Source organism: Pseudoliparis swirei, chromosome 9, assembly GCF_029220125.1.
Source record: "Pseudoliparis swirei isolate HS2019 ecotype Mariana Trench chromosome 9, NWPU_hadal_v1, whole genome shotgun sequence".
NCBI lineage: Eukaryota > Metazoa > Chordata > Actinopteri > Perciformes > Liparidae > Pseudoliparis > Pseudoliparis swirei.
Genome location: NC_079396.1, coordinates 6,514,701 through 6,531,582, shown reverse-complemented (window position 1 = coordinate 6,531,582; position 16,882 = coordinate 6,514,701). Strand labels below are relative to the sequence as shown.

The following is a 16,882-nucleotide window of genomic DNA, read 5'->3' as shown; positions in this document are numbered from 1 at the left end:
TCACATAACGTAACGTCCCCATGGTTTGAATACCTCAGTGAAATGAATGAAGAAAATCCTGTTTTAAACAGGAAGAACATCAAATACATGAAGCATGATGCTTTTTGAAATGCTGTTTCACTCTTACATTCATGTTTTTAGAGTACTGTGTATTTCAATATAAAGTGACTCAAGTTCTACCCGATCACGTCCCCTGGACAAATTGTTTCGTACCATCGGAAATGATCACCTTCTGTCAATATAGTGGAATATAATGATCTCATTCTAAGCCGGTAATCTAGCCGTGATAATGCGTCAGAGAGAATGTTATCTGTTGCTGTAAATACTGAACAACTGTCTGTGTGCAGGCCGAAGGAGAGCGGTCCTCTCTGAGAGTCGGCCGGGGGTCAGTGGTGACAGCCGGGGGCTTGCCGGTCTTCCTCTCTCTGAGCAGAGAGGACCAGGCTGGGCAGCTGAACCCTCATCTGCCTCTCATCATCCTGGAACCCTCTGGACTGTTACACACTCCGCTACTCACTGGTGAGACACACACACACACACACACACACACCGACACAAACCCGGCACTTGTGCACCCATGTAGGGGCCGAGAGCTCCACTATTTAGGATGATGGAACACTGATGAGAGATGACTTATTTCACTTTGATATTCTGTAACTGATCTTTGACTCTATACACGTCAACACGTTAAATATACATATCCAAGATGTGACCAAATAGCCACAGAAGGACACTTACACGTTCATTAACTTTCACTGAAGTGGTTTAATTTTCCGGTCTAAGATGTTAGAGCACCACCCAGTGGTCAAATTGAGAGTAACACTGTTTTATTTGACGGATAAGCAAGTTATGCTCATTCAGTGTATCAGGGGCCGGTTTGACATTGTTGCAGCTATTGTGTGTTCAATTGTACATGGGCACACTTAAAGTCATTATTATTGTCTGCTCCTTTTGTGTCTATGACCAGTTCAAGGCCAGCTGCAGTTCGGCCCCCAGTTAGACCACCTCGCCCCAGGAGGAGCTCATCCTCACAAGCCCCTGAGCAGAACACGCTCGGAGCCGCTGCCCCAGAGCCCGCGGTCCCTTCACACATACCTCCTCCAGCAGCAGCACAACACACAACTACTAGAGAGGCTCAAACAGCAAACTCACCTGGGCAAGGTATGGAGAAGTTGTGTTAATGGTCACTTGTTTTTGTTTTGTAGACATATTCAGTCTTGCGGTTATGAGGATAGCCTAACGTACCTATTAACACTGTCAGTAATAACAGAAAAGGAATTCTGTCTCTTTCTCATTTACTTAGTTTGAGTGAAACAACAGTAGCCTGCATCTGCATTTCCGTATGTGAACTTTTCGGTCTGCTATCCGGCTGTCACGGGAAATAAATAAGTTACTTACATTTGTCCAACTTGTATGTGCCCGTGCAGCTGATGTCGAAGTCCAGCGAGAAGCCCAGGCTGCACCAGATCCCCTCTGAGGACATGGACTCTGAGGAAGGCGGCGGGACGTCGCCCACAGAGCTAACCTTCCAGAGCATAGTGAGGGTGGAGTCACTGAGGGAGGCGGAGCCGACACCATCTAAGAGCCAAGAAGAGCAACTTAACCTGCAACATGCACTCATACTCAACCAGGTTGGAAAACACACTTTAATACACACACACATACACACAAACACACGCTCAGTGAAAGCAGGTGGATGGAATTGAACCACGCAGCTGTTGTTTGGCCAACAGTCCTGTAGGGGGCATCCTAACACTTGCATGTTAGGCTAGTTGCCGTATGGCTTTTGAGGTTTTGACCGAATCAAGGCGGTTATTTTAGCGCGATATGTAAGTCACTGTAAATTGAGGTATTATTGAGAAAGTGTGTCAGTCTCTCGTCAAACCGCATAATCTGGAGTTTACGAGTCAGGTTTTAAAAAAGGAGCCCCAAAAAAATACACTCTGATTTTATTGACGTTACCCTGGAGGAAGTTCTTTGGCTTTCAGCACTTAATATCAGCCTTGAACTCAAATCACTTGAAGAGTTTTAGAGCGACGTACAGCTGCATACCATATGTGCAGCAACCCAACGAGCGGCGATATCCATGGTTTAGAAAAAGCCCCTGTGCAACGCCTGCTCTGCTCTTTTCCCCGAAGTCGGTTTTGTTTATGAAATGTAGTTCGAATTATGTTATCAACTACGTTTCACCTCTGACCTCCATACTCACCCTTCCTGTAGTCGTTGTTATGGGAGCAGCAGAAACAGCTGCAGCAGCTCCATCGACAGATGGAGACCCTGGCGGTGCCCATGCTGCGGGGCGGCGGCGGCGGGGTTGGCAACGGGCTGGGAGTCCATCAGCCCCTGTTACGTGCACAGTCCTCCCCAGCCTCCACCTCTCTCACTCTGCCTGAGAAACCCCTGAACCTGGCCGCGCAGGACGGCAGCAGCCAACCACGCTTTACCACTGGTGAGTCCGATTTGTTAGAATTTGTATGTATGATCATTCTCGTCATGATGTTTTAGATTCAGGCTGCCCTCGAGGCTCAGGGGTTGAATCGCTGACCTTACTGAATAAACAAAACATCCCCGGGTTGAGGGCGGCTGAGGGAACTTTGTTGCATGTCGTTGCCCACCTCTATTCCAAATTTCCAGTCATGTCGCTAATAATAATCGGATGAAAATTATATTTCATGTAATTCCCAGCAAAGGTAAATGTCACGCTTAAAAGTGAGGGGAAAATCAAAAATGAATGACTCTCCCCACAAATTAAATTTACACATCGATTTAAAAGCTTTACTTTCACCGTAATGTGAAAACAGTGCAGTCCTAAAAGTGTTTTAAAGGAAGGAATGACTTGGCAGCTGGCGGCAAGGCCTTCTTTGTCTAATGGATCAATAAAAACAGGACGTTTTGCTTTCGCGGTGAACGGTCCCTTTGATGGTTCTGTTTTCGAACGTAATGAAAAATGTAGACGTGGCAATAAAATCAAGAAAAACCAGCCGAAAACCAGAAGTGCCGCTTTTTATGCCAAAAATATGTTTAAGTGTAATTATATGGAGCGAGAGAGAGAGCGAGAAAAACCATCACCTGAGACAACTGGAGTAAATGTTTAGGGAAATGATCAAGGGGTCGGCGTCAACAGCACTCCGAGTGTGAATATACTTTTATATTTGTTTGGGCAACATGTTGAGATGAAACCTGCTTTTTGTGTGTGTTTGCGTGCGTCCGCTCAGGCCTGGTGTACGACTCTCAGATGCTGCGGCACCAGTGTACGTGTGGAGACAACAGCAGTCACCCAGAGCATGCTGGGAGGATACAGAGCATCTGGTCCAGACTGCAGGAGAGAGGCCTGAGGGGACAGTGCGAGGTACGTACGGCACGGCACACGGTCCGACCGTCACAACGTACATCTGATGTGTCCGTCTGAGCACGGAGAGGTTGAGCGTCAGATTCTGTTGGAGCGCAACACAGCTGTCTCCGGCGTTCTAACGACATTATTTGTCACGTGTTGCACATTGTCCTGTTCGTACAGACCATTCAGGGTCGCAAAGCCACGATGGAGGAGCTGCAGTCGGTCCACACGGAGCGCCACGTGTTGCTCTACGGCACCAACCCGCTCAACAGACTCAAACTGGATAGCCGCAAGCTGGCCGGTATGAAGCGTGTTCTCAAACCTGAGCCAAATTATGTTGCTTCAAAAACACTTTTAATTGAGTTAACAGTGTACATGAGCGGTATTCAAGCTATCTTAAGAGATTAAGCTCACTAAATATGATCAGGAACATCAACACCAAACAGATGTTCCAGATGCCCGGGCTCTCTTAATAACAGAGCGAAACATCATAAAGAAGTTTTTACAGTTCTGACAAGAAGTTCTGTTCATACTTTTGTCTTTGAACTACATTAATTCAGTTAAAAAAATGTCAAACTGTATATATTATCGCAAGTGCCCTTAATATGCTCCGTGTTAAATTCACAAAAAGATGGTGCAGCTTTTGCAGCCGCTGAACCTGAACAAAGCTCCCTTTCTAAGGCCCAAGCAAATAGCACCTTGGTGCTCTTGTGCAATTTCACACATATTTTAATTAGGTCATATTAATATGCTTGGAGCAAAATCGACCCCCGATCTAGGCAAAGAGCCTCATTGCAGAAAAATTCAGCTCAAGAAACGGTTAGTTCAGGGCTTGTGTTCCCATTAATACATATTGCATATAGAGTTATATTGAAAAGAATACAAACTGAAACGTAAGTAAATGATGTTTAAAAAAAAGAAATAAGTAATTTGTATGTTTCTGTTTCCCAAGGAATCCTCTCTCAACGGATGTTTGTGATGTTACCATGTGGGGGAGTAGGGGTAAGAGAAAACACACACACACACACAAACAACATCTTTATTGTTGATCATACTGTAATTCTAGAGAGCCCTTGATAAAAGCGATACAATACTGCGTTAATGAAAGACGATAGAGTTTCAAAGACAGAGCGACCGAGACACGAAAGAGAAAAGGACAAGGAAGACAGGATATTAAAGAGGAAAAGAGAGTTGGCTCGGCCCACGGTTTGCCTGACAGTCCGAGTCGGACCATGACAAGTCAGAGCTAATCAGAACAACATGTCCATGACCAGGGATAAAAGAAATGCCTCGACTTTCATTGTCCGAGCCAGATGGACAGAGATGCCCATTTGAGAATAAACAGAGCACAGAAGAAGGAACAAAAAGAAAGTAATTTCTACTCGGCAGTAAAAAATCTGGCGAAAGAAAATCGACCCAGTCAGGCTTCCTGAAACGGATATTAATCAAGTGTTTCCTCCGCTATTTGTTTTCTATCCCATCGTTCATGGGCCTCCGCCTTTGTCTTTCACTTGGCAGGTGGACAACGACACCATCTGGAACGAGTCGCACACTTCAACGGCGTCGCGCATGGCGGCGGGCAGCGTTGTCGAGCTGGCCTGCAGAGTGGCCAAAGGAGAGCTGAAGGTGAGGAACTGGAGCCGGCAGGGGAAACGAATCAGAATCCCGATAACACGTTTTTGTTATTACATTTAACAAAACCTTTAATTGTATGTAAGCTACAATGCACAAACACCACACGAATGATGGATAAAGTGGAGGCACGGGATGCCACAATGCAGAGAATAATTAGAATAGTTACAGTATAGTTGAATTATTCATTAGTTGTCAAGCACAAGGAAGAACGCCTCCTCGGCTACACCTGTGCTGACTCCATGCAGGTTCCTGTGCACGCGGGGCCACAGCTCTTCAGGCTCCGACTGGCAGAGTCGGGACGACTGCAATGCTAAGAAAGACACGTCAACTAGGAAAGGCATCCGGCGAAGAAGCGTGCGTCGCGCTGGCTTACCCACTTCAGCAGATTTATGGGTTTCAGAACAAATTTCGTAGTTTTCCTGTCTCTTCGAAGGCCTAAACGTACTTCCTTTTCCCCCTCGCAATGATTTAAAGTCCGCACTGAACATGAAATTGTTGTTGTTGGTTCTTTCTTTGGGGGTTCTCGTTGATCAAATGTAGATAATGTAATAACAAGTGTTTAAACAAGTATTTTATAGCTGACAGCTTCAATCCACACAGAAAAACAGACAAAAAGCAGATTGTGTAAAACAAGGCAGGTGGTCGGGCGGAGAATGAAAACCAATAAACGCCGCCCTCAGGTTCGATCTATGCTGAGCAGTGCACACGACCATTACAGGAATAAATCAATAGGATGAAACTCATTTACAAGACAACATAGATTCATGGCCTCCGCTGTCTTTACGTTGGCTTAACTCTTTGAGTTTTTTGTTTTTTTACCATTTTCAAAATAGTCAAGAAAAAAAATCAAAATCCACTTTCAGATGTTTATATGGTTGGCCTTCATAGCATATGTTGCACCTCCCAAAATGAACAAAGAACCTCCATCATGTGTCTAGACGATTTATACTGAAAGTAAAGTCAAAATGATCAGTGAGGAATGTGATCATAAAGCTGCTTTCCTGCTATAAATAGAAGCAGCTTTGATGGAAAGCAACCTCACACAAACCAGGAAACATTCATCCTTTGTTTTTATAAGTTTCCAAAAAACAGGTTTTGATTCTTGGCAGTGTGATTGTTCCTTCAAGGAAGCAAGTGTCTTGTGCCAACATTTTTACATTCCTGTGCATCCTAAAAAGTGTTTGACGTTGTCTTCTTCTTCTGCACAGAACGGCTTTGCTGTGGTCAGGCCGCCGGGGCATCACGCAGACCCTTCTAATCCAATGTAAGTGTGTGTGTGGGTGTGTGGGTGTGTGTGTGTGTGGGTGTGTGTGTGTGTCACATGCTCAGCCTGACCAGAGTGAGTTTCCCTGTTCTTGCTGCACTGTCAGCAGCCTCTCTGTGGAGGATATTTATGACGTGATAGAGAGACGACAAAGGGACAAAATAAGGAAGATTAATAGCTTTTTCTTATTTTTTTTGTGTATGTTGTTTTAAAAAATAAAAAAATGTACTGTCGCTCGGACCGCTCATCGTCATCTCATCTATCTCGAACACGATCCTGTACGGCTACTGCACAGTTTGCCATTTTACATTTCTGACATACACAGCAATGCATGCTTGCTACCCAACAGACGGCACACACACACACACACACACACACAGACACAGCGCTCAGCAAGAGACACGGGGGCCTTCTCAATAGTCCCCATGACTCTACATCACTCGAGTTGCAATTCAGCAAAAATCAACAAGCGGGAAAAGAGACATTCAGCATTTCTCTTTTGTCAGATAAAGTCTCAACTCTCTCGTCGGTTTCAATGTCTGTTTCATCCGTCACTTCCTGTGTCTACCAGGGGTTTCTGTTACTTCAATTCTGTGGCCATAGCCGCCAGGAAGCTCCAACACAGGCTCAGCGTCAGCAAGATCCTGATTGTCGACTGGGTAAGAGGGCTCGTCGTTGTTGTTTATATTGATTAAAAACTATCACATGCTCACACGTCACTACATCTATATACTCCATCGTGAATGTGTCTCTCTGCGGTACTGAAATGTGTAATATATAAATAATGAGATTTGGATACTTTATTTGACCTTTAGGTAGATTTGGTTTGCAATGGAAAGTGAAGCATTCATCTCGACACACATTACAATCGACACAAACAACAACACAGACATGATGATAAAAGAACGCAAAGCCACAAATCACTGTTATAATTCGAATGTGTCCACCTGAAAGATGGCTGCTGGAAACAAAGCTGTTTTCATGCCGCTTTGTTCTGCACCGTGGTACGAAATGCCGTCCGTCTAAATGAGGATTATTTTCTCCAACTGTCATTATTTTCCCTCATCCTAGGATATTCACCACGGCAACGGCACCCAGGAAGTGTTCTACAGCGACCCCAGCGTGCTCTACATCTCACTTCATCGCTACGACGATGGGAACTTCTTCCCGGGCAGCGGGTCGCCGACCGAGGTGAGTGACACCGCAGTCCGTCATATTTACAGGCCGACGCGTGAAAAAAATTCTCTACATCGAAGTGCAATGCGTGTATTCATTTTTTTCCCGCGGTCCAGGTTGGTTCTGGAGCCGGCGAGGGCTTCAACGTGAACGTGGCGTGGACAGGAGGACTGGACCCGCCCATGGGGGACGCCGAGTACCTCGCTGCATTCAGGTAGAGCCGACCACCGCTCTTGTTTAAACGCTGCAGCGCGAGATTACGAGAGAAGAAGAGGTGACACATTAAAGAGAAGAAGAAGAAGAAAAAACCTCGTTGAGGGGCATCGAGCCTCCAGAAGCAGCTTCAATGAGATTGAACGCCATCCCCCATGTCGGACACAGCATGTGATTCACTTCATTGGCATCCGCGCTGTGTCACCTTCTTGTCTTTTATGGAAGCGGCTGCACTCCGTGTGCGTCTCTTCTCTCCACTCGCATGTTGTTCTCTCTTTGATTTGTCGCCTCATGTTGTGTTGCCTCCCACCGAGGTGGAGAGAGGCTTTTTCGGACTGGTTTACACGTCCGGCCGTCAGATGTCTTTTTTTTTTACGTCTACGGTGTCCTGCAAATTGTTTATAATGTTCCCGCCGCTGCTTCAAAATAGAACAACACTTTCAAACTGGAGAGAAAGGGAAATCAAATAGATCTTAGTTTCGTTAAAGCATGCTTTAAAAAAAACCTAATGTTCTGGGTTAGATGAGGCGTGCAGAGTCTTATTAGTTTTTCCACCAGCTGTGCTCCAGTTTTATTGATCAGGATAAGGACGTTCAGTTGAGTTGCAATAAGACAACTTCCCTCGTTTCCTCTCCACTCGAGCCACAACAAACACGCTTCAGCTGATCAGAGGCTCGGCCTCACCCCGCCTCTGACGTGCTGCTTGCGTAAGTCCTAATCTCTCTCATTTTGGAGAGCGTGTGGCTCACGCTCCCCGGTTCGAGTAACGTCAGAAGCTTGACAGTAAAACGGTCTCAGGGTCTTGTGTTTGACTTCCTGCTAGTGGGTTGGATAATTATCATGGGGGGGGGGGGGCACTAATAAAGTTTCAGCGGTGTGGGCCTTTTGGATGTCTGGCACATCGGACCACAAGGAAACTGTGGCAACCGCATGGTTACTGGAAAAGTTGCACACATATGGGGGGGGTGGGGAGATTGTGTCGTTGCACAATCATGAATATGTTTGTATACGATACTTGAGCACAATCCCGTAAATAAATAAAACATATTTTAAACTCGCACACACGGTGTCCTCGAGAGGCAAGTGAAACATAAATGTCTGAACTCTCTGATTTGACTTTACTGACAGTCCAAGATCTTAGAAAGATTTTCCTTATAATATTTTATCTGTTCTTCAGTGTTTATAGTTGTAATACTTATCTTGGCAATAGGTATAACAACAACAACAAAAAACACGTGGCAAATGGGTTTTTTCACCTTCACAGTTGAAAAAATATCTATATACAGGACTGTCTCAGAAAATTAGAATATTGTGATAAAGTTCTTTATTTTCTGTAATGCAATTAAAAAAACAAAAATGTCATGCATTCGGATTCATTACAAATCAACTGAAATATTGCAAGCCTTTTATTCTTTTAATATTGCTGATTATGGCTTACAGCTTAAGAAAACTCTAAAATCCTATCTCATAAAATTTGAATATTTCCTCAGACCAAGTAAAAAAAATGATTTATAACAGCAAAACAAAATCAAACATTTGAAAATGTGTTTCCAGGTGTTTCGAGTTAATTAGACGATTCAAGTGATTTGTTTAATACCCTACTAGTATACTTTTTCATGATATTCTAATATTTAGAGATAGGATATTTGAGTTTTCTTAAGCTGTAAGCCATAATCAGCAATATTAAAAGAATAAAAGGCTTGCAATATTTCAGTTGATTTGTAATGAATCCAGAATGCATGACATTTTTGTTTTTTTAATTGCATTACAGAAAATAAAGAACTTTATCACAATATTCTAATTTTCTGAGACAGTCCTGTATATTATAAGAAAATGAGAAAGAAAATCCTGGCTAACTAATTGTTTCAAGTAAAACTCTTTAGCTGAGAGTTATAGAAGGTTTCTTCAGGACTTCTGTGTCCACACCAGCCAGATGGGTGGACCTTCGTCCTTCAACTATGAAATGCCGAAAAAGGGTGATTATCTCCATTGATGACCAGCGAATTGACTTCCTGTCATTACGTCAACCTCCATTATTATTCAATTCATTCAAGTAACACTGACCTGGATACTGAAGCGGACTCTCCGGCTTTTCTCGAGTGTTCTTGAGCAAAACATAGATTCCCTGCACGCTCCAGGACCGCCTCTTTGTAGCATGACTTCGACCTCTGACCTTTCTGTGGAGCAGAGCAACAGATTATCCTACGACTATAATTCAAAGCGGGGTGGCGTTGTGCACCCAGTGTTGTTGTTTTTTAGGGGGAACAGTTCATCTCACAGGGCTGGTTAAAAAAAAAATTTGGACGACACTCCAAAAGATATACGTGCAAGGTGAACGCAGGTGTTTTGATGAGATTACATTCACGTAAAGTTTAAAGCCAACAACGTGGAACCTGTCTATTATTCATCTGGCTGGATGAATGCAGACCCCGTCCGTTTGTTCCTGAACATCAGAGGAGGTAATGCTGGCTCTTGTGTTTTGTTTTCAGGGTGAGAGACCGCCCCTTTCCTATCATGTCTTCTGTAAAATTTAAAATAGAAAATGTTTTGAAAAACGATTTAATAACAAAATTAAGTTGAACAAAGAAGTTGGGCCGGACGTGCCTTTTCAAGTTCAATGGTAATGACAAGACTCAAGATTCAAAGTATTATTTTGATTATATAATGCCAATTATAAGGCCTGGGGTTCAGATCTGGACCTAATAAAATGTTCTGAGCGGTTCTCTGTTTGGTTCAATCTGCCTGGAGCCTCAGATGCTGGAAGTTCACCACATCAATACTTTCCAGATAAATGTCTGCTCAGTTACAGAAAATAATCCTCATCGTAAGATCTGATGTGAGAGAGTCGAGGTCACAGAGGTGAAACTTGAGCCGAGTGCATTAAAAACAGAATCGGTGCCTTTTGATATGGTCGAGAGAGAAAGAACGAGACATAAATGTGTATCTCTGGGTAATCCCCCCTTTGTTAGCTGAAACATATGACAGGAAATGTGGCGAGAGAGAGAGATGTCTATGCAACCATAGCCCGTATAGAAGATGTGGAGGTAGTTACCGTGACATCACCCAGGCACCCGGCCGTCCGCCGTCGCCATCTTGGATTACGCCCGTTGCCATGTTGTCTTTTTGCAACCAGTGAACGGAAGTAACCATAATTAGACAACAGAGGAGTGACGTAGAGACGTAGAGATGTAGAGACATAGAGATGTAGAGACATAGAGATGTAGAGACAGAGAGACGTAGAGATGTAGAGACATAGAGATGTAGAGACAGAGAGACGTAGAGATGTGGAGACATAGAGATGTAGAGACAGAGAGACGTAGAGATGTGGAGACATAGAGATGTAGAGACAGAGAGACGTAGAGATGTGGAGACATAGAGATGTAGAGACATAGAGATGTAGAGACAGAGAGACTTAGAGATGTGGAGACATAGAGATGTAGAGATGTAGAGATGTAGAGACGTAGAGATGTAGAGACATAGAGATGTAGAGACAGAGAGACGTAGAGATGTAGAGACATAGAGATGTAGAGACAGAGAGACGTAGAGATGTGGAGACATAGAGATGTAGAGACATAGAGATGTAGAGACAGAGAGACGTAGAGATGTGGAGACATAGAGATGTAGAGACAGAGAGACGTAGAGACATAGAGATGTAGAGACAGAGAGACTTAGAGATGTGGAGACATAGAGATGTAGAGATGTAGAGATGTAGAGATGTAGAGACATAGAGATGTAGAGACATAGAGATGTAGAGACAGAGAGACGTAGAGATGTAGAGACATAGAGATGTAGAGACGTGAGATGTAGAGACATGAGATGTAGAGACATGAGATGAGATGTAGAGACGTAGAGATGTAGAGATGTAGAGATGTGGAGACATAGAGATGTAGAGACATAGAGATGTAGAGACAGAGAGACTTAGAGATGTGGAGACATAGAGATGTAGAGACGTAGAGATGTAGAGACGTAAAGACATAGAGATGTAGAGACGTAAAGACATAGAGATGTAGAGACGTAGAGACGTAAAGACATAGAGATGTAGAGACGTAAGACATAGAGATGTAGAGACGTAAAGACGTAGAGACATAGAGATGTAGAGACGTAAAGACATAGAGATGTAGAGACGTAGAGATGTAGAGACGTAAAGACATAGAGATGTAGAGACGTAAGACATAGAGATGTAGAGACGTAAGACATAGAGATGTAGAGACGTAAAGACGTAGAGATGTAGAGACGTAAAGACATAGAGATGTAGAGACGTAAGACATAGAGATGTAGAGACGTAGAGACGTAGAGACATAGAGATGTAGAGACATAGAGACGTAGAGACCTGTCAATCCCAGTAAGCCCGACCAAACGTTTTTTTGTTGTCTGCTTGACTCTAAATGGACATATTTTACTGAATGAACATCATGCTGTATTCGACTTGGAACTAGAGATTGAGACCATAAACTCATGTTTGCAACATTTACTGAAGGAATAATTAAAGCGAGACGCTGAGCCCTTTTCTCGTAAACTTCTATACAACCGGACTTCTTTTTGCCACCAGAGGAGTCGCCTGCTGTTGGCCAGCGGGTTCCGATAAATGAAGCCAATGCGGAAGTGCCTTAAACTTTCATTCTCTCCGAGGTTGCCACCTGCATGCAGCAAAGGTCGACTTCAATGGAGGACATTGTGATCACATGGTCAGCATTTGAGCCACTCAGGCCACCAAGTTGCCAGAGAGAAGGTGCCGTTGAGTTGTAGGGCCGAATATCTCATACAATGTCTCAATGACCGTGTTTACATGCATTCGAATAACTGGCTTAGTCGGACTGAAATCGAATTATCCGTTTCATGTAAACACCTTTGTTCGACTATGTGCGGTCCGACTACGATCCGATTAACACCCCTGGATAACTCGATCCGATCCGGTTGATAATTCGACTATCGCGGCATGTAACGGTGAATTGGATTAGGAACTGGACTTTGCGTCTTTGCGCATGCTTGAGATCCCGCCGCCCTCCTCCCCCCTCCCTCCCATGTCGTGACCCGGAAGTAGAAAGAGACGATAAGTTGTCACTGGCCGGCAGAAAACAAACAACGCTATGGAGAACACAAGAGCCACCACACATTTCTGGACCGAAGAGCAGACAGAATTTATGCTTAACCTTGCTCTCTGTTCGCCATCTTTCTCGAAATGTTGATGTTGTTGTTGTTGGTTGTTGTTGGTGGTGGTGAAGAGGTCAAGCGGAAATGGCTGTATCACCACGAGTTGTAATGAAAACAGCGCCACCTATCGTATCGGATATGACATGCTTTCAAAGGCCAATGATTCGAATTACTCACTGCCATGTATATTGGGATAATAGTAGATGACCCAAAAGATAGCATAGTCCGACTAAAGCAAGATTCTAATTATACCATCATGTAAACGCACTGAATGAGTCAATTAATGATCATGTTAGGAGCAGAAAAGGTGCAGAACCGCAATAATAGCTGGTCGTGTTTTGAGCTGATTGGAAAGGAAATCTCTTCTGGGAATCGTGAATGATCATCACGTTCAGCCTGCCAGTCCACATTATCTCTTTTTAGGCTCTAATGGGGCACTCTGCCGTAGCAACTCACAGAGAGGAGTTTCCTTTCATGGAGTCAGAACCCCCCCCCCCCCCCCCGCTCCCTACCTCCCATGCACCGGCTTTTGTAATTAATAAAGTTGGCAAATGCTGAATGGTATGCCGGAAAAAGCAAACGTTTAATGGAATGCATTTTATGAGTAAAGTTTGTGAGTGCTTCAACTTCAGAGGGGGAGCGTTTTCACCTTTTCCATCACCCCGACCCTCACCATCACCCTTCACACACACACACACACACACACACACGCACATTCTCCCTCTTCCTCTCCTCTGTTGATTGATCTTTAATAAGCGTCCCCGCCCTCCCTCCATCCCTCCATCTTTCCATTAGTTAGTCTGTAGTTTCTCTCTCCGGGGGGAGCGTGGCAGCTTTAATGGGTCTACAGGGGAGGCGGGGATCGGGCTTTGCGGTTTGTGTGTGTGTGTGTGTGTGTGTTTTCGTGAGGACGTTTGTGCACGCTCTGCTTCACGTCCACGTGACTATGATAAAGCTTTTTATAGATTGAGAAATTATTCAAGCAACTCAAAACTTCCCTACGCCGCCAACGGGGGGGGACAGGAAGATTATTTTTCGCTGCGGGAGTTTGCCTATGTGCGTATGTGTGTGTGTGTGTGTGTGTGTGAGTGTGTGTGAGAGAAACTTCCTCCACGCGTGCGTCTTTGTGTTGTGTATTTGCGTGCATGTATGCTGGAATGTGTTCGTTTTATCACTGCGTGTCCTCATTTTTGTCTATGAGCTCATGCCGTCCATCTGCATGCAGTCATTACAGCAGTATGTGTTCGGATATGTGTGTGTGCGCCTGCATATATATATATATGTGTGTGTGTGTGTGCGTGTGTGTGTATGAAGGGGAGGGGAGGTCTCCTAAGTCCCCAGGCAGAATAATGAAGGTAAATGGATCCCAGATGGACTGTTTTTCCTCCTTTCCTCTGTGTTGTCAATGACGTGAGGAGAGTGACAAGCCTCTAATGGGAAACAGACTCACACACTCCGGCTTTGAACTCGGGCCGACAGCATCGTGCGGCAGAGTTGAGCCTCCCTCTGCCTCGGGACAGCGCCGCTCTCTCTCTCTCTCTCTGTCTCTCTCTCTTTTCCCGAAACAACAATAGCGTTAAGGAAACCTTCCTTGGCTTGGAAGTGCACAAACAACGCCGAGCTGAGAAAACAATTTGACTTCGCCGAGCAGACCCGCATTACTCAAAGCCACGCAGCTCGTCCAGCGGAGAAACAATAGTCCTTTTGTCAGCTCCGTTTGAGGCGCGCAGTCTGGAATCGGCCAAGCCACGGTTACACTTGTCATGTTAATGACTTTTTCTTTCCCTTCTTCTTTTTTTTCCTCCTCATATATGTTTATCATCTCCGGGAGACTGCCCAGTTTGGAAATGCACGGTTTGATTTGGAGACGGCGGAATTTTTGCTGAATATTTGGCAGGCTGTATGAGCGAACTGATGAGAGATATCCAAATTAAAGTCTGGAGTTATTAACCTTTGAAATCAACTGAGATATGTGGGCCGCAGCCACAAAAATCACAGCCGGATGCGTTGACGTGCCGACTGGACTCATCCGATGTGTCGTTCTCCCACTTTGATCTCACACAGAACGTCAACTCCTCTCAGCGGTGATGTCACTCCCCTGGTATTCTTTGATTGCTTTATTTGTCAATCCATAATAAAGAGCCCAGTTTCCTCTCCTTCCCTTCCGCTAGTCTCTGAGTGGAACTGTATGATAACGGCTCGTGCACGGTGCCCGTCGCAGGACGGAAAAAAATAATAAAATACACAAGTGTATTTAAGTTGTCCGATTTTAACCGCTTAAGGCGTCGTTATTATAAAAACGACACATGGGAGGGCACATACCTGCAGGAGGACAGAGGTTACATGGCAAAACACAGCAGGCAGTTTCATGAGCATGCATGGGGGGGGGGGGGGGGAAGGGAAACGAAAAAAATGACTTGCATCAACCTCTATTGCCAACTCTATTGTGCGTTTGTGTGCCCTCAGGTCGGTGGTGATGCCCATCGCTCAGGAGTTCTCTCCGGACTTCGTGCTTGTGTCGGCCGGGTTCGACGCTGCCGAGGGCAACCCCGCTCCTCTGGGAGGCTACAAGGTCTCCGCCAAATGTAAGCACGGTGCTCCACCGCGGGGCCGCCGCACACTCCCCCACCAGTCCCCCCCCCCCCCACACACACACCTCAGGGTCTCGTCGTCACCTCAGGAGGCCCATCGGAGCGTTATGCTTTACGATCCCGCGGGTATTTCGAGACATTCATAGATCATTACAGCTCCTGTCATGCACGGACCAAAAGGGAAGGAGTTGTGCCTTGCACCGTACCTCGCTGCATCCCCATAATTACAGTAAATTAGTAGTTGGTATGTTGCTGCGGGAGGATCCGCAAGGTAAAAATATACATTTGTTGTTTTTATTGGAGAGTATAGCTAAACTCATTTTTGGTAAGTCTTACAGTTGGTGCTGTCGAAGCTTTTGCATGGTTCATACTTCACGTGACCATTTATGTGTGTGTGTGTGTGTGTGTGTGTGTGTGTGTGTGTTTGTCGACCACAGGTTTCAGCCACCTGACCTGCCAGCTGAAGTCTCTTGCAGGGGGTCGTGTGGTTTTGTCCCTGGAGGGAGGTCACGACCTTACAGCTATCTGCGACGCATCCGAGGCTTGTGTCAGTGCACTCCTGGACATACAGGTAAAGCATGCTGGGTAATGGAGTTATTTCTAGATGTCTACTTTGGAGTTATCTGTTTGTCTTTTTTTTCTTCTTCTCCTTCATATTAAAGGCCAGAACACATACAACACACAGTATATTGTTGAACTACCTGTTGTAGAAAATTTGCATTTCTGCACGGACTCAGGAAGAATCTGTATCTCATCGACTGCAAATCAAAGTATTTATTTTTGCTTCGCTACGGATATAAAGTTGGACCGATGCAATGCTGAGCACTTTTTTTTTCTCACCACATCTCTTCTGAAACCAAACATTTGTTACGACTGAAAAGATGCCAGAATAACAGCGATAGTCTTCACGGCTGCTTTGTCTGTCCCGCAGGACCCCCTGCCAGAAGAAGTCCTCCTCCAGAAGCCCAACGCTAATGCAGTCCGCTCCCTGCAGGCCGTCATACAGATACAAAGTGAGCAGCGCTCATATTTGATTCAACTATTGTTCTTTGTGTGCACATTTGTACCTTTTTCTACTTTAGTCCTGTCAAAGCCCCCTGAGTATCGTGCTGGTTCTCTTCCGCCTCCGCCGCGCTCCTCCTTGTAATGTAGTCGACATGTTATGTAATCTGGACACGATACCCAAATCAGAACGGGAGCGGGGTTTTTTTTGGCTGTTTGCGTGACGAGTGCAGTGGCAGTTTAGAGCGTGTGTCCGTCAGTAGCCAGCTGAGGATGCCCTGAAGCCCCGCCCCCTGCTGCTTCAGAGAGAGCACTTTCGTTTGTTCGTTATTGTCTCATTTGCAATAACGCTGCACTCCCCGGCAGAAGTAGATCGGAGGAGCGGTGTTCGAGATATGCAAATGACGTTACCACACGCACACGTTTATTTTATTAACCGTTATTAAACCAGGATTTTTCCCATTGAGATTTTAAAAAACGTATTTTTTTTCGAGGTCAAGGAAGTTTAACATGAAA

At 44.9% G+C, this 16,882-nt stretch overlaps 1 protein-coding gene across 6 annotated transcripts in view; it reads left to right on the top strand.

Annotated features, from left to right (window-relative positions):
- The window catches only part of hdac7a (histone deacetylase 7a), a 74,315-nt gene that overhangs the window by 54,041 nt on the left and 3,392 nt on the right, over positions 1-16,882 (top strand). For all 6 annotated transcript variants that reach the window (XM_056423633.1, XM_056423630.1, XM_056423629.1 and 3 more), the window contains 15 exons: positions 348-519; positions 968-1,161; positions 1,428-1,631; positions 2,221-2,449; positions 3,216-3,349; positions 3,515-3,635; positions 4,287-4,336; positions 4,853-4,960; positions 6,178-6,233; positions 6,805-6,892; positions 7,305-7,424; positions 7,526-7,623; positions 15,240-15,358; positions 15,802-15,935; positions 16,296-16,377. In XM_056423633.1, coding sequence (XP_056279608.1) covers positions 348-519; positions 968-1,161; positions 1,428-1,631; positions 2,221-2,449; positions 3,216-3,349; positions 3,515-3,635; positions 4,287-4,336; positions 4,853-4,960; positions 6,178-6,233; positions 6,805-6,892; positions 7,305-7,424; positions 7,526-7,623; positions 15,240-15,358; positions 15,802-15,935; positions 16,296-16,377 — 1,909 coding nt within the window. The remainder of the gene's footprint in view (positions 1-347; positions 520-967; positions 1,162-1,427; positions 1,632-2,220; positions 2,450-3,215; positions 3,350-3,514; positions 3,636-4,286; positions 4,337-4,852; positions 4,961-6,177; positions 6,234-6,804; positions 6,893-7,304; positions 7,425-7,525; positions 7,624-15,239; positions 15,359-15,801; positions 15,936-16,295; positions 16,378-16,882) is intronic.